The 26,450-nt window shown below is 39.0% G+C and overlaps 1 protein-coding gene and 1 long non-coding RNA gene across 3 annotated transcripts; one reads left to right on the top strand and one right to left on the bottom strand.

Moving 5' to 3' along the window:
• The first annotated feature begins 1,466 nt into the window (after positions 1 to 1,466).
• On the top strand, positions 1,467 to 24,727 carry LOC108435605 (septin-8-A-like). Of its 2 annotated transcripts, none has more exons than XM_017711561.2 (10): positions 1,467 to 1,620; positions 5,436 to 5,550; positions 5,647 to 5,842; positions 8,984 to 9,170; positions 9,994 to 10,155; positions 11,013 to 11,109; positions 11,386 to 11,554; positions 12,544 to 12,676; positions 12,961 to 13,151; positions 20,117 to 20,617. In XM_017711561.2, the coding sequence occupies exons 1-10, from the start codon at positions 1,591 to 1,593 to the stop codon at positions 20,118 to 20,120; spliced, it is 1,284 nt and encodes a 427-aa protein (XP_017567050.1). In that variant the 5' UTR covers positions 1,467 to 1,590; the 3' UTR covers positions 20,121 to 20,617. The 2 variants fall into 2 exon arrangements, with proteins under 2 accessions (XP_017567050.1, XP_017567049.1); XM_017711560.2 differs by lacking the exon at positions 20,117 to 20,617 and adding an exon at positions 22,891 to 24,727 and having other exon boundaries at positions 1,591 to 1,620.
• Positions 21,733 to 26,435, bottom strand: LOC119264282. Its single transcript, XR_005130941.1, has 2 exons — positions 26,163 to 26,435; positions 21,733 to 22,917 (listed from the first exon to the last, which is right to left on the bottom strand). It is a non-coding gene; the product is annotated as an uncharacterized LOC119264282 (long non-coding RNA).
• Positions 26,436 to 26,450: the final 15 nt, after the last annotated feature.

Genomic DNA, 26,450 nt, shown 5'->3' with positions numbered 1-26,450 from the left:
CTCTCTGAGTCACCCTATGCCTTACTTATGTCTATTTTATAAAAACAAATGACTGAACATTCCACTTTGGTTCTTTCAAAACTCTCATAAGTCAAGTCAAGTCAGTTTTATTGTCAATACTACAATATGTACAGGACATACAGTGTACTGAAACTGCATTACTCTCAGACCCCATGGTGTAACAATAACATTATATAGACGGTAAACAGGAAAAGTGTGAACTTAAACAGACACTAAAAAAACACTAAATACTAATTTTAAAAAAATAATAATTGTAGAAAAATAGAATAATAAGAAATAATATAAATATAAATAGAAAACCACTGAAACTTCACCAAATGTTTAGGCAGTGACAGTTTTAGCTACTTTTGAGTGCAACCTAAAAGTGGTAGCCAGTACATGAATAGCAAACCCAGCTTTGGACAGTTTTACAGACATAAAATCAGAATATTTTTCATTAAAACACAAAAAGTTCATTTACAGAACTTGTGTGTTTCAGTGGTGACAGCTCTTAATGTTCAACACTGATTTTTAGACTTTGGGACACTTTTACTTCAAAACAATTAGATGTAAGTGCTCACCATGTGGCCATGAGGGACAGGGATGCAGTCTCACTTACTGCTCTAAAATATACAAGCATGGCCAAAATTAGGCTCCACCCACAGACTAAAACGGTTTGTTTTGTTTCAATAGTGACATGAAAATGCGAGACATTTTTTTAATAAATTGTTTTTCTACTTAATTTTTTCCAAATTGAACTAATGATGAATCGAAATCTTTCAGCTTCACTTTAAAAGAAGTAAAATGATCTTTAAAAGAAGATAAGTCGAGGTTTAGGGGTTAGGGACTGGCACAGCCACCTTCCAACAGAAGGCATAGATCACCCTATAAATGATATTTTTGTATATAATTGGCTTATTATTCTCTTAATTAATGCACTTAAAACTTTATTCTTGTACTCTTGGAACTAATATGGCAGAATGGTCCATGATTACTTTTTAAAAGATATATTTTATGGCAAACTCTGGTCTTAAAACTATCATAAAGCATTGTGTCAGGTATGAGGCAGAGTATTTAAATTTGTTTTATATTTACATATTTTTTAGTAATAAGTCTCTGTGATATAGCTTTTAGAGGCATTAAACCCTTCAGACATCTGGTTCCTATCACCCCCACTGTGAACAATTCTGACGCAGTAAGAAATTCTCACAAACAGAGCGTTTTACACCAAACCACTCTGAATGACTTTGTTCACATCGCAGCAACATTTTTGTAAAGTTGGTGGAATTTCCCTTTAATGCAGTCAGTTTCCTCATTTGATTGGTATTAATTGTAATTCTTAACCATTTCATTATGCAGAAATGTAGAAAAATTCGTAGAATTCCACTTTAAGGGTATTTAGTGCGCACATTCCCTCAGTGCAAGGAAAACTGGAGCTGCCAAGTTTGTGGAGGACGGCATTTAAGCATCTAAGCTGCCTGAGCTGCATTTTAATTCAGAGGGTGTTGCCATCAAGCGGCCATACCGAAGAGGCTCAGAGGGAAGTTTCAGTCGCGGAGTAGACGACAACATTGACGACCCGCTGTCAGAATGGCCACTGTGGACGTAGACATACAGCCTGTAAGTGACCATTCAGTTTTATTCTCTGTGTTTTTGTGGGAACAGTTTAGTCTCAGAGCGTCGCTGGTCTGTAGCTGCTCCCCAGTAAGACATAAAGCCTGTTGAGTTTCTGCGACTTTCATCCATTGATTACTTTATACAAAGCGTTTACATACACAGTGACAAACTGTGAACGCTTATACAGTCGTATGTAGAAGTTTGAACACCCTTGGTCAAATGTTTTGGTGATTTTCGAAGTGAAAGAGTTCACACATTAACTCTGCAGTGACCAGACTTAAATATGGCATTTTTATGCTAATTTTAGTGCACAATTTCTATTTATATGCTGAACATATTAGAAAAAAGAAATTAAACCTAAAATATCAAATGTGCCATTACTTTTGCACAGGCCACATTTTAGGTTTGTATTTTTTTTATTATTTAATAATCTGATCAAGGGGTGCCCAAACATTTGCACATGGCTGTATGTATGTGTACTATTTAGTACATCAGTTTAAACTTGTACAAATGCACTAGTGCAAGGGGGACTTTTATTTTGTATATGAGGCTATAAAACATTCCTTGTGTCCTATTTAATATGAAGATATTTGTCCTGTGTTTTTATGAAATTACTTGATTTTTAACATTAAGACTTTTGCCCCAGTTAATTTTCCCTTTTTAAGTGATGCTAACAGGGCTTAACTCGACGTAAACAGCCTGCATTACCATTTCACCGCTGCTTTTATTGCTCTGGTCAGCTGCTGCAATTAAAATCAGTGAAACTGAGTGACAGAACGTGTTCAGACAGCAGGGTTTCACTTTCACACCCATACAGTGACCAACATTCTGCACCACTGGTCTGCGACCATTATTGATCTCCCTCTAGAGCACTGATTAACCGCCAGAAGAGGATCAATACCTAGCGACAAGTTGACATGACAGTCATCATGCACTTCAGTGATGTTTTACCCCCTTTATAGAGCAAGAAATTATGAGAATTCATAGTCATTTAGTCATTAACTGGGACTGCATTACATATGAATTCCATATGAATAACGAATAATACAGGCCGTATTGCATTATTCATATTAAAGGGCTCATTTCTTACTTTAATACTGTATTTTAGTTTCACCCCTTAAGGTCTGTTCATGACATGTATGCGGTTTCCTATGACAAAAACAGCCGTAATTCTGGGCTAAACCGCTGCAGGCTGAACTAGGTGGATATAGGCAAATCTGTTTTTATGACATCACAAAAACAGTGAGTTCACTGTATGCTGTTAATCCAGCTTAGTTTCCATGTATGCATGCATGTATGTATTATAGTTTCAAAGCATACAGAGGAGCGAACGAACATAATAATGTTTCAGTGTTTCAAGTGAAGAAAATGTAGTTTCCCATTATATGGACCCTTTAATGTAATGTAACGAATTTGCCAGAGTTTGTTTTACTGAGATGGTAATATATTTAATTTCAAGAAAAAAGAGGCATGACTGATTCTTTATGGTTATTTTACAGGGTGAGGGCACTAAGGGGGTGTGGGGGTATATAAAGAGGCCTCTATGTCCATTGTGTGTGTGTGTGTTAAGAGCAGTGGGACAGCAGAGCAGATGACGGCAGTGAGTGAAATGCTGTGTTGTGCTTGTACAGAAGCTGGCGCTGTGAAGCCCTCAGCCTGCTGTGTGTTTCTAGGGCTGGTCTCATCGCTGCGGTGAGCCATTGAGCCATGCATCTCAATTCAGCTCCAGCCCTGCTGGCCTGCTGCCCTGTTTAAGAGCCCAAGTGCTGCCTTCATGGATTCACTGTAGAGAATTGCTCCAGACTGACCACTCACATCAGCGGGGAAGTGGTACAGATAGGGTGTGTCACTGCTTCCAGCCGTCCTCCAGGACATCTACTTTCCTGCAGGGTTTAGTTACAACCTGCATCTAACATGCTGTCCCCCTCCTTGCCCAAGGCAAGTGTATTTATATAGCACCTTTCATACACAGTGGTCATTCAAAGTGTTTTACAAATGATAATATACAGAGATAATTCAAATGATTAATTAATCAAATTAGTAATTTGATATCAAAAAAGCTGAAGTTGTGCTGCCTGTTTTGTCTCTGCACGGTCGTCTTTGTGGAGAGGTGTGAAGTGTTTTCACAGCAGGGGGTTCTCACCCCTCCCCTTCTACCCCTCACTGCTCACTAGCAGCTTAATGGAGGCTAAACATTTCACCCAGAGCCAGCAGTGTCCTAGTCTGCCTGAAAGCAGGGAAATCAGAGTACTTAGTCTGGGTCACAGGGAAAATATTTTATTTGATGATGGTAATTTAAACTAACTGGGTTTATTTTCATTCTGCCAACAGAACAGTCACTATGGGGCCTGCAGAAAGATAAAGTTAGTCTGCTGTTCTCCTTTAATAATGTGATGTCTCAATGCTGTTGTTGCATTTAGTTAATATACACTATATTGCCAAAGGTTTTCACTCACCCATCCAAATCACTGAATTCAGGTGTTCCAATCACTTTCATGGCCACAGGTGTATAAAGCCGAGCCCCTAGGCCTGCAGACTGCTTCTACAGACATTAGTGAAAGAATGGGTCGCTCTCAGGAGCTCAGTGAAGTCCAGCGTGGTACCGTGATCGGACGCCACCTGTGCAACAAGTCCAGTCGTGAAATTTCCTCACTACTAAATATTCCAGTCAACTGTCAGTGGGATTATAACAAAGTGGAAGTGATTGGGAACGGCAGCATCTCAGCCACGAAGTGGTCGGTCACGTAAAATGACAGAGCGTGGTCAGCAGATGCTGAGACTCATAGTGCGCAGAGGTCGCCAACTTTCTGCAGAGTCAATCACTACAGACCTCCAAACTTCATGTGGCCTTCTTACATCACCAAGCTCAATGCACAGCATCGAATGCAGTGGTGTAAAGCGCCGCCACTGGACTCTGGAACAGTGGAGACGGGTTCTCTGGAGTGACGAATCACACTTCTCCGTCTGGCAATCCGATGGATGAGTCTGGGTTTGTCGGTTGCCAGGAGTCAACACATCAGCTGTGTTACAGTCAGTAATTGTAAACATACAGTGCTGCAAAAAAGTTATTTGGTCCTCACTTGATTTCCTCTATTTTTGATTAAGTATTTCAGATCATCCAATTCATTTGAATATAGGATAAAGACAGCATGAGTAAACACAAAAAGCAGCATTTTAAATGATCATTCCGTTTACTGAAGATAAAGATTTATTCAAAACCTGTATCACCCATGTGAAAAAGTAATTTCCTCCCTAAACCTAATAACGGCTTGTGTTTGTGATAATGGCTCTCATTGTGGTTCACTGGAGTCACAGAGGCTTAGCAATGGCTTTGTAACCCTTTCAAGACTGGTGGATTTCAATGACTTTGTTTTGCATCTGAATTTGAATCTCATGGCATCGTGTGCTGCATTTTGAGACCTTCTAGCTGCTTCACATTTTCAGACAGGTTACATTTAAGTGATGTTCAGATTCAACAGGTCTGGCAGTGATCAAGCCTGGGTGTGGCCAGTGAAACTGAACCCAGAATTCAATTGAATTTGGTTAACTAGTTGATTAGCGTTATGTGTTTACTTAGATCATTAGTGTCTAATATTAAAAACAGTTTGCTGAGGTGAAACATTCAAGCGTGACAAATATGCATTAGTGAGGGGGCAATTTCTTTTTCACAGCACTGTACAAAGTGAACAGACATGGCCGGTGTTTCTGTTAAAATGTCCAGTGAGTAAAGGTCTAAGGTCGGTGTTTCTAATAAAGTGTCAGCTGTGTGCTTAAGAGTCTCATCAGATTTTTTTTGTGTGTGTTTTCATCTCAATCAGACTGAGGAGAAGAGGACGCTGACCCTCCGTGGTCATGTTGGTTTCGACAGCCTTCCTGACCAGCTGGTCAGCAAATCCGTCTCCCAGGGCTTCTGCTTCAACATCCTCTGTGTAGGTAAGCAATGGAGCAGAGAAAAGTGCAAGAGCTGTGAGTGGCTGTTGGACGTTTGATAGGTTTTCGACTGAAGCCGTGTTCCTCTGGTCTCCTCAGGCGAAACAGGGATCGGGAAGTCATCACTAATGAACACTCTCTTCAACACAACGTTTGAGAACGAAGAGGTCAACCACTTCCAGAACACGGTCTATTTACGGCACAGGACCTACAACCTACAGGAGAGTAATGTTGACCTCAAGCTGACGATTGTGGACACTGTTGGTTTTGGTGACCAGGTCAATAAAGAGGAGAGGTAGCGTTAAACATGGTTATTCTTGCTCTGGACACTGGGCCTGTTCATTTTGTTAATTAAGCACGGCTGAACCAGAGATGTTATAAAGGAGGAGGCAGGTCACTGGTTGGAAGTTGAGATGGAACTCTCATCCTAGCTTCTTGTCTCATCTTCAATAAAAAGAGCCAGTCGGCTAACTGGTAAAGCTGCTAGTGGGAAACGCCCCCCTCAGTTGTATAGATTAGGTGAGCGCAGTAGAAAGAACAACCTACACAAAGCTTTTGTGCAGCCAAACACTGTAAACTATTCCTGAGATTTTTGGCAGATTTTAGTGGTTTAAATTATGTTTTTTAAACTGAAAGTTGGCCTTTAGTTTCGAGTCTCTCCGATGGTCTTTTATGTCTCGGCATTGCCAAGATGGCCTGTGAGTGGACAGACTTTCCTCTAAGGGCTTTGGCTGGGCATTAGCCCACTCTGGACCTCATTTCAGAACCACTGCCAAAATCCAAGGGATTTGGGTCTGTTTTCTCTATTTGGGCAAGATAATTAAAGCAGTGGTTCCGAACCTTTCTAGCACCGCAGACCCATTTAATACTGATAATATTCTTGCAGACTGGTCTTCTGAAGGGTGTGGGTGCAGGAGGTGTGGGAAAAGGGTGGTGGAGACCAGAATATACAGAAAATTAGACATATTTACCTTGCTTAAACACAACACACATACCTTTCAGTCCATCGTCATTTGTAAACTCAAATAGTTTTTATACCTGCACATGGATGATTCGCCATGGTCACCAGTGGTGGACAGTAACCAAGTAAATGTAATTAGTTACTGTACTTAAGTAGTTTTTTCTGTATCTGTATTTTACTTAAGTATTTCCATTTTGGGCGAATTTTCCTTTCACTCCACTACATTTCAGAGTCTAATATCTGACTTTTTCCTCCACTACATTTTGAGAAATCAAAATTTCTCTGTTCACAGTTTCTCTGTGTATAAAAACATAACATGTCAAAACAAAAGAACCACAAAGCAAGAACACCAATGATGAACTAACCTAACCTGTAAATAGAGCACAATATAGAAATATGTCCACATATGCAGTCGAGACTGACGCGGCTTTTTTCTGAATTTCTACAAACACTGTTTCATTTTATAGTAAATTAGTTTGGGCTGGTTTATGTTTATGAACAGACGCCTACAGATCAACACAGTAAAGGAGCTCATCTGTGATCCTGAGTTTAAAGCCAGTTTTTATTCAACTTAAACTTGGAACTAAGTTGTAAATAAATCCTAAACTGAAACTTTGCTTGTGTGTAAAAGTGATTTCAGAGCCACTCGGTTCTCCCTGATGGAAACTGTTTACCTTCAGTGTTTTGTGCTTATGATCATTTTAATAGACGTCAGCGTCACTAATTAATGACGTTCTATTAAAAGACTGGTTTACCAAGAGAGACGCTGGAGGACTTTCACCTGAAATGAGTTCATGAAGCCAGTCTGGTTATAAAAATGATAACAGGACATCAGAGCCAGAATTACTCTTTCAGTACTTTTACTTTTGATACTTAAGTACATTTGAAGGTAATTACTTTAGTACTTTTACTCAAGTGGAGGTCTAAAGGGAGGAACTTCTAATTTTACTGGAGACTTATTTTATCTTGGGCATCTCTACTTTAACTCAACTACATGATTTGTGTCCTTAGTCCACCTCTGATGGTCATTCACATATGGATCATATGAGGAATCACTCCTCATATCTTCTGTTGAAAGAGGCTTTCTTTATTCTTGAAGCTTCTGCTTCTGCTGTCTTTTTCTATAAAAAGGCCTTTTATCACCCGTACGTCTGAAAAAACTCTTAAACGATATATGAATGTTATTCATCTTCATCTAACAGTGAGCACATACTAAGTTAATGTGGGCGTGGTGAGAAAAGGACCAGTAAAGACAGACAGTGCTAAGATCAACTTGAATGTCATCACTGGAGAAAACGCCATATAATATCCCATCACAGAGCAAATTACTATTGTGCATTAAAGATTTCTAAACTTCTCAAAGTGGCTTTACCTTACCTGTGGATACCCTTCATAACGCATGTCTTACATTGCCCTAATGGCGTCTCGAAGTTTCACTTCAGAAATGGTACCTTGTCAAGTGAAATGATCTTAAATTTATTTGAAATATCTAACATTTCCCATGAGATGGTTGTGCACTTATTATTTACATTTACATTTACAGCATTTGGCAGATGCTCTTATCCAGAGCGACTTACAAGATTATTATAAGATTATCTGTCTTATTTCTAGACATTTTTTTACTTGTTTTATGTCATTTTATCACGTAAAATGATCTCACTATACTGGCAGATAATTTCCTAAATCAAGCAAAATGATCTGCCAATATATTGACTTAATATAATTATTTAAAACAAATTTTATGTGGCAACATACCATTTTTTGCAGCGTTGATCGGCGCACCAATTTGCATGCTTTTTTATATTTTGTGTGTGTTCCAGTAAAAAACAAATCTTTGCTTTGTATAAGTTGTTCTTGTTCAATTACATTCAATTTTAAGGTTTACTTTTATATTTTAAAAACTGATTACTTGATTAATTAATACTTGATAACTTCATCAAAATAATGGTAACAGCCGCACAATGCAAACAATAACAGGTTTTTATTCTGTAGAGTGATTCTCTTGGGCTCTATTGTTTACATCGAGACCTTCTGTCCAGAAGGATTGACAATGTTTATATTTACAAGATTTATACTTACTGTTTAACTAATATCACCTTCAACTGTAAGCTTTTAAAGCTTAAGTTATGCATGGCAAATATTAATATAATAGTTAGAAAGCAGATTTACTGTTTTCACTTGTATCATAGTCCACTGTGCTTGTAAGTGGCTCATTCCACCCACTGCATTTGGGCAGCATCATTTTCTTAAACTCTTTTTAAAAAATTCACAAAAATAACAAACAGAAATAAGTAGTGCAACTGGAATGGGCACGGTGCCTGAAAGGATTACACCACAAAGCAACAAACAATATGGACTTATTGTTTAAAAATATTCTGTGATTCTATGGATTTTTTTGCATTGATCAACACAGAATTCATGAAGCTACATCTTGTGATGGATGGATGAATATATTTCTTCTTTTGCCCTCTGTAGCTATAAGCCCATTGTGGACTACATTGATACCCAGTTTGAACACTTCCTCCAAGAGGAGCTGAAGATCAAACGTTCCCTCCATAATTACCACGACACGAGAATCCACATCTGCCTGTACTTCATCTCCCCTACAGGCCATTCATTAAAGTCTTTAGATCTGGTCACCATGAAGAAACTGGACAGTAAGGTACTAGATGTGTCGCAACTTTTATATGTTTGACCTTTAAACTACTGTCTTATTATCTTGTTTTTAATCATAAGACCAGAGCACATTGCAAAAGGACTATCATTGTTACTAAATTTAAAAATCGATTAGTTTGTTTTTTATCTTTGATTACATTTCGCAGTTCTTTCAATTGATTAGTTTGCATTTTTAATGGTAATCAGGGTGGCAGTGGGTCATTATGAAGCCACACTTAGCAGGCTGAAGATTCTCCTCAAGAGGGAGCTGTTGGCACTCATGTCACTTTTGTGTACAAGGCTGAAAGGGAGGAAACCCACACTAGCAGGATCTCATTAATACATCTGCGTGTAGCTACAAATTGCATGTATATAAGTAACAATGCAAGCAGCTTTAATTATTCGTTTAACTAGATCTAGTTTGGTGAGCTAGGCAGACAGCTAACAGACTAAAAGTAATGTTTAGATATAGGCTTTAAGGTTAACTTACTTCATGGTCACCATGAAGTTGGACAGTGAGGTATTTTATATTTATACCTCTTAAACTGCTAGATTATCGCTCAGGTATTATGATTAAGACTTATTATTACATAACTTAGTAATGTAAATTATTCAGTAACTACAAGGTATGTCATTATGAGAGCAAGTAATTGTGTGCCCTTAGAGTTTAAAGGGTTAAAATGCAGCTGACAGTGCTTCCCATTAACAGGAATGATTTGTGTCTTGATATTTCAGTATTACAAAGCTTCTGAATTCTGAACTGGATGATATGAAGTAGGGTTGAAAAACAATGTATTGCATGAATTAAAATGAACTTTATTTTCTGACAGGTGAACTTAATTCCCCTTATCGCAAAGGCGGACACCATCTCTAAGTGCGAGCTTCAGAAATTTAAGATTAAGATTATGAGCGAACTGGTCAGCAACGGCGTTCAGATTTACCAGTTTCCAACAGACGATGAAGCTGTTACAGAAATCAACTCTACCATGAACGTGAGTCAAATTCAAGTGCACATTTAATTTGAACTTCTAAAATCCCAGGCTTATTACTAGGGGTTATTAGTCAGCATCTACAGACACTTCAGTGCAAACTGGCTGGGCTGTTCTTAGGTCATAGAAGCGTGTAATAAAATTCTGGGCCTGCTGGTGAGCCCTTGCCATTTAAAGGGGTAAAGGAAAAAATGCTTTGACCCTTTAACCACTACTGTGTAAGTGATGTAGTTAGGAGAGCGAAGAACTGAAATGTGAACCCAATGAAAGCTCTGTTAGGTTAACAGGGTTCAAAATAGTACAGGATGTGCTAAAATGACAGGCTATCACAGATACAGTCTGTGGAAATATCTGATTGTGTTATAATATTGTACCTTTATGAACTTGAAAACAGTACTGAGCATCTGACACAGACAGTCCCAATCTTGTCTCCATGTGGCCTCCCAGTAATGTTGTTATATTCCATCATCTGACACACCTGAGGCGGGAATATTGAGACCTTTCATGTGTTGAAATTTGGGATTGGGATTGAATGTGTACGGCCACATAATGTAGCAAAAAAAAGTGGTCGAAGGAATAGTTTGCTGAAAAATCATTCAAATACTTTTCCCTCCACCCAAATGTAGTCAGTCAGCCAAGACATGTTTGATGTCTGAAATTTGCTTGTTTAGTTTTGCTCTGAAGCTATGAGGCTTATGTAACAAACATGCAATGGAAGCTAATACAAATTAGCATTGTGCAAACTGCAGGCCTAAATTATTACAAGCCTCAAAATGTTATAAAGAATTCCACAAAACAGATGAAAGTGCAGATGCTATAATGGCCAGCAGGTGTTTTCACTCAGTGGATTTGTGTTGCAGGCACATATGCCGTTTGCTGTTGTGGGGAGCTGTGAGGAGGTGAAAGTGGGAAATAAGCTGGTGCGAGCCAGGCAGTACCCATGGGGAGTGGTGCAGGGTGAGTATCTAATGCAAGTGGAGCAGGTGTGGCAAATTGTGGTTGGGACTAGGCTCAGTAGGAAGGTAGTTCTGCAGGACCACACTTGGAGTCCATTGTGTTAGAGCAATTGAATGTGCTGCATGCGATTTTGATTGTGTTTGAATTGCTTTGTGTGACTGTCAAGTTGCATGGAACCTGAGTTGTTTGCAACTCACAACACGCAACTAGTTGCATGAATGTTTCACTGTGTGAAGCCAGTCTAAGTAGTATGTGTGTTTGTGTGTTGGAGTGCAGTAGAGAATGAGAGTCACTGTGACTTTGTGAAGCTGAGAGAGATGCTGATCCGGGTGAACATGGAAGACCTGCGGGAGCAGACACACACACGCCACTACGAGCTCTACCGCCGCTGCAAACTGGAGGAGATGGGCTTTAAAGACACCGACACTGACACACAGCCATTCAGGTACTGCTGCAGGGTTGACAGCCCCTCCACACGTAATGCAGTAGTTTGGTAAAACTCACACATAAAAATGCACACAGTTTCTCCTCCCTACTGCAAAAGTAATCGATCAGCCCAGACATGTTTGGTGTCTGACTGCTGGTCTTATCTGGTTAAACAGCACCAGGTGTGGATTCTAGTGTGCTCAGCTTCTGTATTGTGTACTGTACTGTTTTATATGGCACATGTAATATGGAGCCCTCTGTCTCAGAGCATTTCAGGGAAGCAGATTAAACCCAACAACATGACTTTGTGTACTTTATGAATTATTCTTTAATTGAGAAACTGAAAGAGCAAAACTAAGGTTAGGATTAAATGTAGATACTTATATATATGTACCCATAAGATATATTAAATATACATATGTCCCATATATACAGTTTGTCTACACATATATACACAAACATATGTGGTTGTGTAGTTGTAGTTGTGGTTGGTGTAGTGTAGTGGTTAACACCTCTGCCTTCTACGCTGTAGACTAGGGTTCAATCCCCCATCTGGCTAAGCACCCTACACTATACCAATAAGGGTCCTTGGGCAAGACTCCTAACACTACCTTTGCCTACTTGTGTAAAAATGATCAAATTGTAAGTTGCTCTGGATTAGAGCGTCAGCCAAATGCCATAAATGTAAACATACATTTTATATATATATGTAGCCAAGACATGTTTGTTGGCTGACATTCGCATCTTTAGTTTATGCACAAGCACTACAGGGCTAAAGAAGCTGACAAGTAATGGCGACATATAACCCATTCCTATAAGATTCCACTGGGGTTCACTTTTCTCAGTCGTTTTCTGTTTTGCTCTCTATAAAACAATCCAAAGAGAGATTTTGTTTAACTGCAGTTTTAGATCTGGTGTGTAGCTGCTGAGATGTGTAAGTGCAGCTGTCTGGAGAGAAGAGCTGTTGATGTTTGCTGAGGTTTTTGGTGTCTCTCTGGTCCTCCTCAGTCTGCACGACATCTATGTTGCCAAGAGGAAAGAGTTCCTGGCTGAACTGCAGCGCAGCGAGGAGGACATGCGGCAGATGTTCGTCAACAAAGTGAAGGAGACGGAGGCGGAGCTGAAGGAGCGAGAGAGAGAGGTCAGGGGCCAGGGAAGGACGTCCTGGGGAATAAACACTCTACTGGTGGACATGAAGCCCATGCTGACTAATCAAGTCCTTTAGGGTCTCTGCAGTAGCTGAGCTTTTTCTCCTGATGATAGGTGGGGTGGTGGCGTGGTGGGAGGGGTATTATTACACAGATAATTGCATATAGATAGGGTTATATTATTACAGAGATACCCACATAAGTGTAGGACATGCGTATGACGCCACATCCCGATACAGCGTAGAACTAACCTGTGTGTGTTTATGTGTGTGTGCAGCTGCATGAGCGCTTCGAGCAGCTGAAGCGTGTGCATCAGGAGGAGAAGAGGAGTTTGGAGCAGAAGCGGCATGAGCTGGAGGAGGAGATGAACTCGTTCAGCAGGAGGAAGGTGGCGGCGGAGGCGCTGCAGGCACACATGCTGCAGAGCTCCATCACACACACCATCAAAAAGGACAAAGACAAGAGAAAGTGAGTGGTCTCCCCTCCTCCAGTGTCAGCCTGTCTGCTCCTATCTGTGTTAGGCTCTGTCTGCCTCTCTGAGCGTGTGTGTGAGCGTGTCTCTGTGTCCTTGCTCTCTCCCTGCGTCTCTCGGTTTGTCTCTGTGGGCTTTTTGTTTGTCTCTGCATGCTGTTCTTGTTTGCATGTGCTGTGCAGGGAGACGCGCTATGACAGCACCTTGGCAGTCGGGGCCCTGGCACACTGCAGACACACATTACATCATGCTACAGGTTGTCAGCACAAAAACAGCCACTATGTAAAAGTTTTTCAAGGAATATTTCTGAGGAGATTAAATAGAAAAGAGCTCACTTGCATAAGGAAAGGGGAAAATAAGTGAACAAACAGGAGTTTCCAAAACTCTATAAAGTAAATGATGCTCCTAACAACCGTGTAAGATCTGGTAGAGACCAAAACTGTCCCCATCAGATTAAACAGTGTTGAAAGCTTTCATCTTCAAGAGAGAGGAGAAGATCAAGTGGCTTCAGATCTGAAAACATCCACAGGTGTTTCTGTCCATCCTTCCACTGTGAGAAGACCACTCAGCACTGTGGCTCTGAAAGGATGTGTAGCTGTTCTCTTACGGAGAAAAGGAGACACATTAAACAAAGAATGCTGGTGTTCTCACAACAATGGACTGACCACCCCCAGAGTCCAGACCTCAACATCACTGAATATGTTTGGGATTGCTTGATGAAGTAAAAGCAGAAAACTGAAAAAACTGAAAGCAAGTGTGTCAAAAAGAACAGAAGATGCAATAATGGTAAACGGTGGAAAAAAGTGGTTAGTTGTTGAGGTTTCTCTGTAATTTTCTATTAAAATATGTTCTGGATGCTGAAACTTTAGTACGTAATGACCATTTTGACTGGAAATGAAATAAATAAAGAGCGGTCTTTGATTTTTCTATTTTTCCGTTTCTATTGGTCCATTCGCATTGAATGTTCCTATTAGGTCAACAACAGATGCAAAACAAAACATAAATATGGAATTATAAGGTGATATGGCATCATTTATATATTGTTATTTACACATTAAAAGCATAATTTAGATTCAAATGTTATTCCAGTGTCAGATCAGAAGAAGACGCAAACAACATAGGACGTACAGGCAAATGCTCTTTAATTTTAAACAGGCGCTTCAACAGGCAGCAAGAAATACACAAGGATACGACACATGACACACTTCTAACTACCCGTTACACACAAAGTCCACCCTCTTCAGACACAATTTACCCTGAACAGCCCAGCAACAGTAACAACAACAACCACAACAGCAACAATAACTGTCCTTTTTAAGTGGGAGTGTGGAGCACCCCAGAGCCACCTTGCATGGCCACCTTCCCGAAACTCGACAGTGTGGCCACATTATAAACTTGTAGTCTTACTGAATGTTTCATGTTTTTATATGAACAGCAAGAACTGATTAATAATTCATAATCAGTATAATGTAAGTGCTTGTTTACAGTAGTTTTGGTCATCTTTTTTACCTCAAGATTGGACTAATACTTTTTAAATGCAACACATTTTGCACATTTTGTACAAACTTCATTTACAGTTCTTGGTCACTTTACAGTCACCCACATCTCTGTTCATCATTCTGGACACATTTAAATGTCTTACTTTTTCAAAGTCGTTCATGATTAATAGTAGAAAATCTTGAGAAGTTCAAAACGCTGGACTAATACTTTAGAAATGCAACACATTTGAACATTTTAGATGATCGTTTCATAAGAACTTCGTTATGTTCATCACTTTGGACACACTGAAACATCTTACTTTTTCAAAGTTCCACATCAATCATGTTATACATTTATTTATAAGCAGTTAGGATTTATATGATATGTGTCAGGGTGTCTCCACGTCTTCTGTCTCTCTGAGTGCGTCTCAGTTTGTCTCTGTAGGCTTTATGTTTGTCTCTGTATGCTGTTCTTGTTTGTATGAGCTGGCTGATGATGTCAGTGCAGTGAGAAGCCCTATGACTGCACAGCAGCCTGGCACTCAGCAACAGCACGCTGCACCAAGACACAGGCTGCCGAGCCCAGTGGTGTGCTGAGTATGTTAGGATATACATGATACCACTGATTGTCTATTGGTCCAACACAAAGTATTGTGTTCCTGTACTCATACTAAAAGTCTTTACACTGGTTTGAATAAGCTATTAACTATCTCTATTTCAGTTGTACGCAAATGTTTGAACAGCCCTGGTGTTTTTTTGTGATTCTCTAAGTGAAAATACTGTAAGTTCACACGTCATCCACAGAGAACGCACCTAAATCTGGTATTTTCTGCTAATTTTAGTGCACAATTTCTACCTAAAATGTACTATTCATCACATTTACGGCATTTGGTAGACACTCTTATCCAAAATGACTTACAATTTTGATCATTTTACATAGGTAGGCGAAGGTAATGTTAGGAGTCTAGCCCAGGGACTCTTATTGGTCTAGTGTAGGGTGCTTACCCAGAGGGGGGGATTGAACCCCAGTCTACAGTGCAGAAGGCTGAGCTGTTACCCAAATAATCATTTATTTGCTATTTAATTTCTGTTTATTTTGAGTTCGACATTTTGGTGAAACTAAAACATGCAATACATAATTGGCCTAACTTTTGCACAGGCCACATTTTATGTTTTAGTTGTTCTGAAATGTTTTTTCTTTAGTAATTAAACAGTAATCATGCATTCAAATGTGCAGATGTGTGTTCTTTGTAGAGGATTTGCTCATTTATTTTCATTTAGAAAATCAACAAAATATGTCATTGGACCAGGGACGCCCAAACATTTCCATGAATCTGTTACTGTAAAATTGTGCTTGTGAGATAACAGGTGAGAAATATCAGGAGAATTTTACCGATTCAAAATTTGTGCATGATGTCAAAGTCATTCAGAGCGGTTTGGTGTGAAACAGTGGTGGTGATAGGAACCTGCGGTTGTCAAATCCACAATGCAAATATATCCATTTAGCCATTTTATTTACTAACAAAATTAATTACCATTAATTATAAACATATACTATATACTTAGAGTAAGTATATATATATATATATATATATATATATATATATATATATATATACACTTTGTGTGTGTGTATATAAATGTATATATATATATATTTACTCAAAATGCCCTGCGATGGACTGGTGACCTTGCTTTCGGCCCAATTACAGCTGGGATAGGCTCCAGCAACCCGCCGCGACCCAGGAGGATAAGCGGTTTAGATGATGGATGTGTGTGTGTGTGTGTGTGTGTGTGTGTGTGTGTCTGCGCATGTGTGTGTATACTCTAAACTATCCTTAAACAAGGTCTCAGGCATTTTTAAACATTAATTATTTGCTGTAAGGAAAAATAAAGGCTTTTATAGGCAAAAACCCCCTGGTCTGATTCCTGAACAGTTCTGACTCTGTAGTTTTCTAAACAAGGGAGCATTTCTCACCAAACCACTCTGAGTGTCTAGTTTACATCTCAACCATTTAATTATGCTGAAATATGTTAAATATATACAACATTTAAATAACCTAATGTTTGCTGATTATGCTGCCATGAGTCAGCATCAAATCCACATGTCATTTCTTTAAAACAGCTGATTAAAGAAAACAGTTGGTGTCAGTATTTTTATGTCAGGACAGCATCAGTCTGTGTGTGAGCGCGGCCGTCTCCGTCTCCATCCTCTGCTCTAAAGGAGAAGAGTGCTATTTTTGGGGTCTGGCTCCCTCTGAGCTGTCATACTGTTGTGTCAGGTGTGTTTTTAGAACCAGCAGTGAGAGAGTAAGAGATGCTTCACATAATCACTGCAGTTAGAAACACAGAGCACTGAGACTGAATAAATCGACTGAATATAAATATTAGACTACATCATTAGAATATAGTGACTGTTGGTCTTTTAAGCTTGCATGGCGTTAGTAGATGTGATAGTTCACTGAGTGACCTTACAATATCAACCACTCTTCATCTGCCCTGGTTGTTGAGTGTAGCGCCCACTGCTGGACACAACCAGCATTAATGGCAGCATAAGGTCATTTAATGGAATAGTTCCACAAAAAAACAAACCAAAAAAATGTATTAATAAAAAAAAAGTGGAAGACAAATATATTCCAAATGTGTTTATCAAATATATATGCAGTGTATGAAAATGGCCAAAACAGGTATTGGTTAAATATTAATTTTAAAACGCACTTATTTGTAATTTGTAATTATATTTTTCCAATCATATGTAGTTTTAATAAAGGTTTTACAGATAAAACTAAGTGTACATGAACTGAATGCATATGAGGTGAGACACTCACACAAAATGTATGTCAAATAATAAAGGTATCAAATCATAACTGCATTTTTTCAGCCTATCAATACCAACAACACTTGCTTTTGCCATGTTAAAGCTTCATTGGCTGGTGAGCAAAATTATGAAACTGGATACTAATTCATTTTAAAAGATTTCCAAACAGTGAAGTGCATTAGATAAGTATTTTGGATATTTTCATATTTGATAAATACATAAAGATGTGTTTATTTTATGTGTTAGAATTTTATGTGTAATATTTCCTACATTTAATTTTTTTTTTATTTCAAAGCTATTTCAAAATATTTTTGGGTTTATATGACAATAATAAATACTCTCAAATACATTTTAGTGTTTGGCATGGACTGCAGTGTATTAGATATGCATTTCAAATACATGAGAATACATGTCCACAATTAACACCCCACCCCCCCTCAAAAGTTATTGATCAGTCAATAGTTGGTCAGTGTTTGAGGAGTTGTAAAGTAATACCAAACTGACTGGCATATGACAAACTGCTTTGTATAAAAATGGATAAAACTACAGGCAAAATCCACACTAACAGGTAGCGTTCACCTGTGTGATGTTTTACATTTACACCATCAGCTCACACCTGAGCCGTGTAAATAAACTGTGTCACCTGGTCTCAGGAGTAAGTAGAGATAGATTAGAACAAATATATGAGCAGGGTTCACGATAAATATGAATAAATCAGTTTTTTAGAACACTGTAAGTCTACTCAGAGCCAGTGTGAGAAAAATAGTTGACACAAGATTCGTACAGATGTAGATCTACTAATAGTTAACTGGAAATGTGTGTGTGTGTGTGTGTGTGTGTGTGTGTGTGTGTGTATGTGTGTGTGTGTGTGTGTGTGTGTGTGTGTGTATAACCCCAATTCCGGTGAAGTTGGGACGTTGTGTAAAACATAAATAAAAACAGAATAAGATGATTTGCGAATCCTTTTCAACCTATATTTAATTGAATACACTACAAAGACATGATATTTAATGTTCAAACGGCTTTTACACAACGTCCCAACTTCAGTGGAACTGGGGTTGAATTTTTTTTTTTTTACTTCCATCTTGTAAAAGCCAGTTGTTATTGTGCATTTAGCCTAAAATCATCGTTTCATCATTAGACTTTCCATATATCCTTATAATGCATATAAACATTATGACTGGGTTCTTTACAAATCGACTGAGTTGAGCAAGCAGGTATTTAAATCAGCGTTTAGTAGATGTGCAAGATAAAAAAAGCCAACAATACATACTAGGTACGCATGTTATTATCTCACTTTAGTAAGTAATCATATCTCACTGTGTTGCTTGTTGCAAGAAATACACCTGAAATAAGCTACATTTTCTGCCAGTACAGTCAGATCATCACAGTAAAATCACAAAGTTTTATCATTCATAAGTTTTAAAATGTTTTTAAAAGGTGTTTAAAAGTTTTTAAAATGTGGTTCTTTAAGGGTTCTTTTATAAAGAAAATGGTTCTATAAAGAACCTTTTTGAAAAGGGTTCTATACAGCACCAAAAACAGTTCTTCTATTGTAATAAGCCTGACTGTAACAATAGAAGAACCCTTTTTGGTGCTGTATAGAACCCTTTTTAAAAAGCATCTATATAGAACCATGTACAGAACGTTGTACATCAATCTTAAGAACCATTTCACAATGCAGAGAACCCGTTACTCATGCATAGGGTTCTTTGAGTGTTCATGGTTCTATACAGAACTTTTTTGAAAAGTGTTCTGTACAGCATCTCAAAGGGTTCTTCTATTGTATCAAGACTGACATCGCATTTTCAAAAAGGTTCTATACAGAACCATCTACAGCACATCAGACTGAAGAACAAGTTCACAAAGCAAAGAACCCTTTAATCATACATAGGGTTCTTTGTTCTACCTTTGAGGAAGCATCGTTTTCAGAGTATAGAAATATGCAGAGTGTAGATTTGGGGCAGTCGTGGGCTGGAGGGTCGGGACCCGGCCCTGTGACCAGAAGGTCACCAGTTGGATCCCCAGAGCCGACAGTGTGTGCCTGAGGTGCCCTTGAGCAAAGCACCTGACCCCCAACTGCTCCCCGGGCGCTGTGGATAGGGCTGCTCACCTCTCCGGGCAAGTGTGCTCACTGCCCCCCTAGTGTGTGCGGTGTTTCGCTTGACGGATGGGTTAATTTCCCCGTTGTGGGACTGATAAAGGTCTCTTCATCTTAAAGTTTAATAATCTGATAATAAACTTACAACAATACCAAAACGAGAAATACTAGATGCATCAACTAAATTTCACAATTTCACTTGACAAGATGTAACTTTTTGCAGTCATTCACTCGTCATATCCACACTGCACATGAGCAAACGTCGCATGCGCACTTCAACTACTTTTCTTATGCTTCAGAGCTACTTCATTAAGAAGCAGCATATGAGGCTCATGTCTGAAATCAAGGTTTTCTCACAGAGTTAATGAATATTCCTTCCAGGCAGAACGGTTAAGAAGACAGCTGTGCTGAAAAGCCCCTGAACTGCCTCGGTTTTAACACACCAGGACTATTGATTAAACTCTGTCAGTGTCAGTTATTATTGTTTACTGTTTAAGATTTTTTCACCCCTGTCTTACCCATGTGAGCTGTTTTGTCATCCCTTTCCTCTGTTTTGTCTTTCAGTTGACTTATTTGCACACTTTCAAAGCCTTGCTCGGAGCACTCCGCCTATTCACATGGTTTACAATGACAGCAGCACAACATGGAGCAGCAGATGGGTCATCACTGAAATATGCTTTTGGTTATTGTAGAATACATTTCACTATACAGACTAAGTTTATCGTAACTGGAGGGAGGATTAGAAGAGGTCTCTCAGTATTATATAATCACGATACTTGAGCCACAATATGACTCTCAAAATTGTGATTGTGAAAGTATTGCAGTATTATCTACTAAGACATATTGTGATTTAGTACCTTTCACTAAAAAATGAAAATATCTTATGACACTTTATAATGTGTTACCTTTTTTACTTTCATGTTAAACCTTCCTATGATAATGAACCATAAGCTTCCCGGACAAACAGTTAGTCACCTTGCATGTTTAAGGTGGTAGTAACTTCAGGCTCCTGCAGATGTTGTGGCATGAGGATGATCAGCCAATATATACAGTATATATATATATATATATATATATATATATATATATATATATATATATATATATATGCAGGGTGTACAATGAGATTCATAGATTGAGAAGAGGTGGTACAGTGCAGTGAATGTCTTGTTTAGTGTGTGGAAAATGGGTCACAAAGCAGATGTTAATGATTGGCAAAATGGAGTGATTACATTCGGGCGGCCAAAGGCCACAGTGTGAAGGAAGTAGCTGTATTTGCAAGTGTGTTGAAGCGTATGGGTGTACAGATCCACCAGCAGTGGCCAAAATCCCCATCTACGAAAATTCTCATAAGAATTATGGCCAAAAGACAAAACTGACAGGCAAGGAATGCTGGGAAGCTTCATGGCTTGTGAATAAAAATCACTTCGCTTCCAGGTGAGCATTGCTTCAAGAAGTCAATGCAGGTTCTTCACAACCAATTTCTGAAAGAACACTCCACAGGGACCTGCGTACCTTGAAATTATGGGGCCTTCGCTCACTTCTGCTCACAAAGGTGCCCGGTTACAGTGGACGTTGAGATACAAAAATTGGACTGTTCGTGACTGGAAACATGTTATCTGGTCCGATGAATCTCGTTTCTCCCTGTATGTGAATGGTGCTCGGTGTCATGTTCATCGTCACCAGATTTGAAACCTCTTGAAAATCTGTGGAACTACCTGGAACAACAAGTGAGATGCCAGGGAAGGCGAAATCTGGCCGATTTGCGCAATTCTTTGATGCAGGAGTGGCTGAACATCGATGTCACCTACATCCAGAAACCTGTGCAGTCCAAGCCAAATTGAATCGCAGCTGTTATTTGTCCTTGTGGAGGTATTACAAGCAATTAGGTACGTTTCAGTTGCAGGTGACTAATGTTTTGTCCAGTGAGTTTACATGTTTATTCTTAGCATTGACAGGACTCATGAAATGACAGAGCATGAAAATACAGCAGTAACAAAGTTTTATATGATCTGAGGTTTTTATCACTCAGTGAGACAATTCACTATGCACGGTAGAACTATCAGCATCATAACAATACACCAGTCTACACTGTATGTCTGCATATCTAACATTACCAACATTTGACTTTTAAGTTTGTTATCCTTGAACTACCCACTGTGTGTTATAAGTGGTACTAACTGGTTTATATCTTGGCACAACAGGGAGATTTATAGACTGTTGTGCAGACTTATCTACCATATACCATTAATATATCCATATGTGATTGTGTTTTTTTTACATTGAATTAAATAAAGTGTCCTTTATTTTGTGAAACCAGAGACTAATTTCAGTTTTTGTTATTTATTATTTATATTTTTTACTTGGATCTCATAAAAGCCTGTTGTTATTGTGCATTTAGCCTAATTTCTTTTTAGACTTTCCAGTTCTTATAAGGCATGGAAACATCTGGGAGCTTCTGGATTCAGATATATTACATACAAGACCTTATGTCCTGGCCTTGGACCACTTCATTTGACCTCACTGTGGGCAGAGTAACACTTTCCTTAATTCAAGTGTTGGTAAACTACATTATCAAAGGGGATCTGCGCATAGAAATGATATAAAGCTCTCATTGGTTTAAATATAAATACGATGTTGTTGAAATGTCGATGTAAATGTCTGCATAATTAAATCATTAAGATGTAGACAAAGTAATTTAGAGTGATTCAGTGTGAAATGCTCCAATATAGAGAACCTTACTGAGTCTGGATTGTTCACAAGAATAAGGGCTAAAACTTGGAAAGAAGGCCAAATAATACAGAAAAACATCTTATTAACAGCTTATTGTTTTAAGATTTACAACTATTTTACTATCATAAACATTAATAAAACTCAGAAGACGTGTAGGTTCACTGGTGGTTTTGGATAGTAACTAAATGGCTTGATTTGTGTTGTAGACATCATGACATTTGGTTCCTATCAGCGCCGCTGTAAAGAAATCAGAGTCAGTAAGTTTCTCTACAGTGAACTATTTGACATCAATGACTTTGTTTACATCATGACCACTGAATTATGCAGAGAATTTGAAAAATCGATGGAGGTATTAAAACTTTACACTATGCAGAACATGCTGTCACTCTGAAAGGGCCAGACGGGTTTTTGCTTTACATGCTTACATTCTCTATACATGTAAATGACTGCATGAAACAGTTACAACAAATGAACTGATGCTAAAAATGAAGGTATTAATTGTATGCTCTCTTTCTCTTATTGTCTGTCTATTTGTTTATCTTCCTGTCCGTTTGTCTGTCCCTCTTCTGCTCCCTATCTATCTTCTGTCTTCTTTCCTTTCATAGCTTCTTCAGTCTTCCATCAGCTTTCTCCTTCAGAACAGAAAGGAATCTGAATTAGGGTTTGTTTCGTTCTCATTGGCCAGGGAGACAACTAAAGGACTACTGTCTTCTTCTTTGTGATATACAGTTGCCCCAAAATGTATTTGCACACTTTAACCATAATTACTATTACTGTGTATTGCCGTCAAGTCGTTTCCGACTCCTGGCGAATGCATGGACAGTGTTTCTCTAGAACATCCTGTCTTCTGTTTAGGTCTTTAAGCTTCTGACTGGCAGATTAACGATCCTTCTGATTGTCTCCATCCATCTTGTAGCTGGTTGTCCTCTTTTACCTTCAACTCTTCCAAGCACAGTGTTCTTTTCCAATAAAAATGGCTCTTCTGAGAATAAAATAAGAGCTTCCGTTTGGCTATATGGGCTTCAAGTAAGAGGTGATTCTTGATTTGGTCGAGGATCCACTCGTTTGTCTTCTTTGCCATCCAAGTTACTCTTAAAAGTCTTTGCCAACACTAAAGTTTGTGTTTTTCCTGTCTCGCTTGTTTCTTACTGAGCTTTAACCCCCATAAAGAACCACAGAGAAAACCACAGCCTGGACAGTTCTGCTCCTCGTCTGTAGAGATTAATTGTTGCATTTCAAGGTCTTTTCAAGCTCCTTCAGACTGTTCTGTGCCAATCTGTCGTATTTCTTGAGTTCTGGATCCTCTGTTGTTAATAACTGATCAGAGTGGGAAAAAGCTGTCCACCATTTCTGTATCTTCTCCATCAATGGTAAAGTTAGCGGGCCTTTACGCTGTCATAAAACTAGTATTCATATTGAGCTGAAGTCCCTGATTTTGACTCTTTTCTTCAACCGTCCTTATAAGGGCCCTCAGGACTTCACAGTTTTCTGCCGTGAGAGCTGCATCATCTGCATATTGAAGGTTAATCATTAGTAAACACCAGTGAAGCCCTTTAGATTGCTTTGTAAAATGTTCATCAAGATGTATCTGTTCCAGAGAAAAACACCTCAAACTGATGGAGAAAACTTGGAGAAGAACTCCAACCAGGCAAAACTAATAGTACTGTAAAGCGCAGAGGAGGAAAGTCAAAGTCTGGGGCTGTTTACTGACAGTGGTGTCAGTGAACTTGTGTTCATTGATGGGATCATGAACTCAGAGGTGTGTGAAGGCATCCTGGATGCAAACCTGCAAAAGCCTTCTAAGAAACTTGCTTTGTCTCTGAAGGGTCTGTTTAGTATGACATTTTGTTTTCTAATACAATAAGCTTAGTACATTTTTAAGCATGGCACGGATGCCCAAATATTTTTGGCACCACTGTATCACTAACAGACTTGTTAGATTCGTATTGTGACAGTAACCATCACGTGGATGGCAACCTATATATGTTTATGCTTCTTTTACGGTCTGATTAAAGCTCTAAAGCTACATTTAATCAGTGATGCAACTCATGCAGCTTTTTCTTTTTAAACAAATATTGTTTAATTTTACCAAATGTAACCTACAGCTTTAACTGTAAACAGGTCAGTGTTTGTGTGAGTGAGCTTGGTTTGGTTTGCCCAGTGTTTTTCAACAACACTGTGAGCTGTATTCACTGTGAAACACAAGGGGGCGCTGTAGAACTGTGAAATGGCAGCCTTCACTGTTTACCACCGGAGCTGCTTAAAGACGTCACACTGGATTAGAGATTTTAATTCATTAGCTTTATTTATTTATTTGTTTATCTCCCTGGAAATTGCTTTCTGGTGCATTGCTGATCATTATGTAGATTCCCTTTAAACGTCAAATATTCCCTGGACAAACCACAGCAGTTTGGTAATAAATAAATCGCCCTTGGAAATCGCTGATAAGTGTCTCTGTTGAGTTTAGAGTCTTGACTTAAGTTTGTTTGCCTCGAGAAACCCCCCCCCCCCCAGTAAACAGGGTTTTATAGACATATATGAATAACACATAGGGAATCCACTGAAAGGGGTATATCATAGAAAATCAAATTTGTCGTCACATTTTTTTACTAACTGCATATAGTTTGTAAAGATTATTAAAGCATCAAATCATGCTGTTCACTCCTTGGCTTATGCAGTCTATATAGGGAAACTAAGTGCCTGTTTTGCATGGACTGTTTTTGTGATGTCACAAAAAAAAAGCACACTTGCATAAATCTGTCTGCTCACTTTGAGGTTATAAGGAGGGCTTCAGCCTGGGCTTTTAAAAAGAAGCGCAATGCAGTACAGCCAATCAGAGCACAGGCAATTTACATACATCATTCTTAAAGGCACGGTAAAAAAATAAACAGTCTCTTTGGTCCAAAGGTTAAGAAAGGGCTGATGTAGAATTAATTGAGATGTTTCTATATAGAACCAGGAGCAGGGTGGAGAATGTGCTGTAAATGGTTCTATAAAGAACCTTTTTGAACTGGGTCCAAATAGCACCGAAAAGGATTCTTCTATTGTAACGAGCCTTACATTGTAACAATATAAGAACCCTTTTTTTGCCATATAGAACCCTTTTCAAAAAGGTTCTTTATAGAACCATCTACAGCACATGACAACCATCTCCATGAATCTAAAGAACCACTTTCACTATGCAAAGAACCCTTTAATGAAGCAAAAGGGTTTATGTATGCAGCGTCTCTGTACGCCATGGTTTGCTGCTCTTATAGGATTAACTGGGTTAAGTCGTCTGAGCTCATTAAAACCACACTCTTAACAAAGATGGTTCTTCAACAGTTCTTTAGTGAAGGGAGTGGTTCTAGACAGTACCATAAACACTCGTTTTTACTGCAAAAATAGTTCTTGGCATCGTGAAATGTCTTTTTCAGCTTTCAACAATAGAAGAACCCTTTTTAGTGCCATACAGAACCATGGTCAACATATACAACACATTCAAACTGAAGCATGCATGAGTGTTCACGGTACTGTACAGAACCATTCCCTTCACTAAAGAACCCTTTAAGAACCTTCGTTGTTAAGGGTGTAGTTCTAATAAGCTCAGACAGCTTAACCGAGTGTTATGCAGAACCATTTTTGCAATAAGTGTAGTTCTATATAAAACTCAGGGATCTAAACAGAACCATTCCCTTAGTTGTTGAACCCATGAAGAACCATCCTTTTAAGAGCGTAGGCCTAACTGGGCTAAGTTGTCTGACCTTACAAGACTACGTCAGGTCTACATTCGGCTCACATTAGGCCTGATAATCACCTTGTGGTTCCACAGCTTCACATTTGATCTATTTGATCACAAAGACATGCCCTGATTACACTGGACAGTGATTACCCTTACCAAACATGGCATGAACAAGTCCGAGAACCGAGCCATTCCTCAGATCTGCCTTGACTTCAAGGGGGAAAGCTTCATTTCACACCCTGACCTGCCCACCAGAGTGCTCTTACTTTGTCGCTGACTCCATGAGGATAAAAAAAGCAGCAGCTGCCGTGCAGGGGCGTGGCTTGAGGGCTGGAGTCGGGACTGAAGCTTTTCTTAACCAATGCGAAAGCAGAGCAAAGGGACACCGCCTCCCTACCAGCCAATTAAGACGTGCCTCCTGCATGTGGGCGGGGCCATGTAAGT

The sequence above is a fragment of the Pygocentrus nattereri genome, chromosome 11 (assembly GCF_015220715.1).
Source record: "Pygocentrus nattereri isolate fPygNat1 chromosome 11, fPygNat1.pri, whole genome shotgun sequence".
NCBI lineage: Eukaryota > Metazoa > Chordata > Actinopteri > Characiformes > Serrasalmidae > Pygocentrus > Pygocentrus nattereri.
The sequence above is the reverse complement of the archived record's forward strand: the minus strand, read 5'-3'. Positions and strand labels throughout refer to the sequence as shown.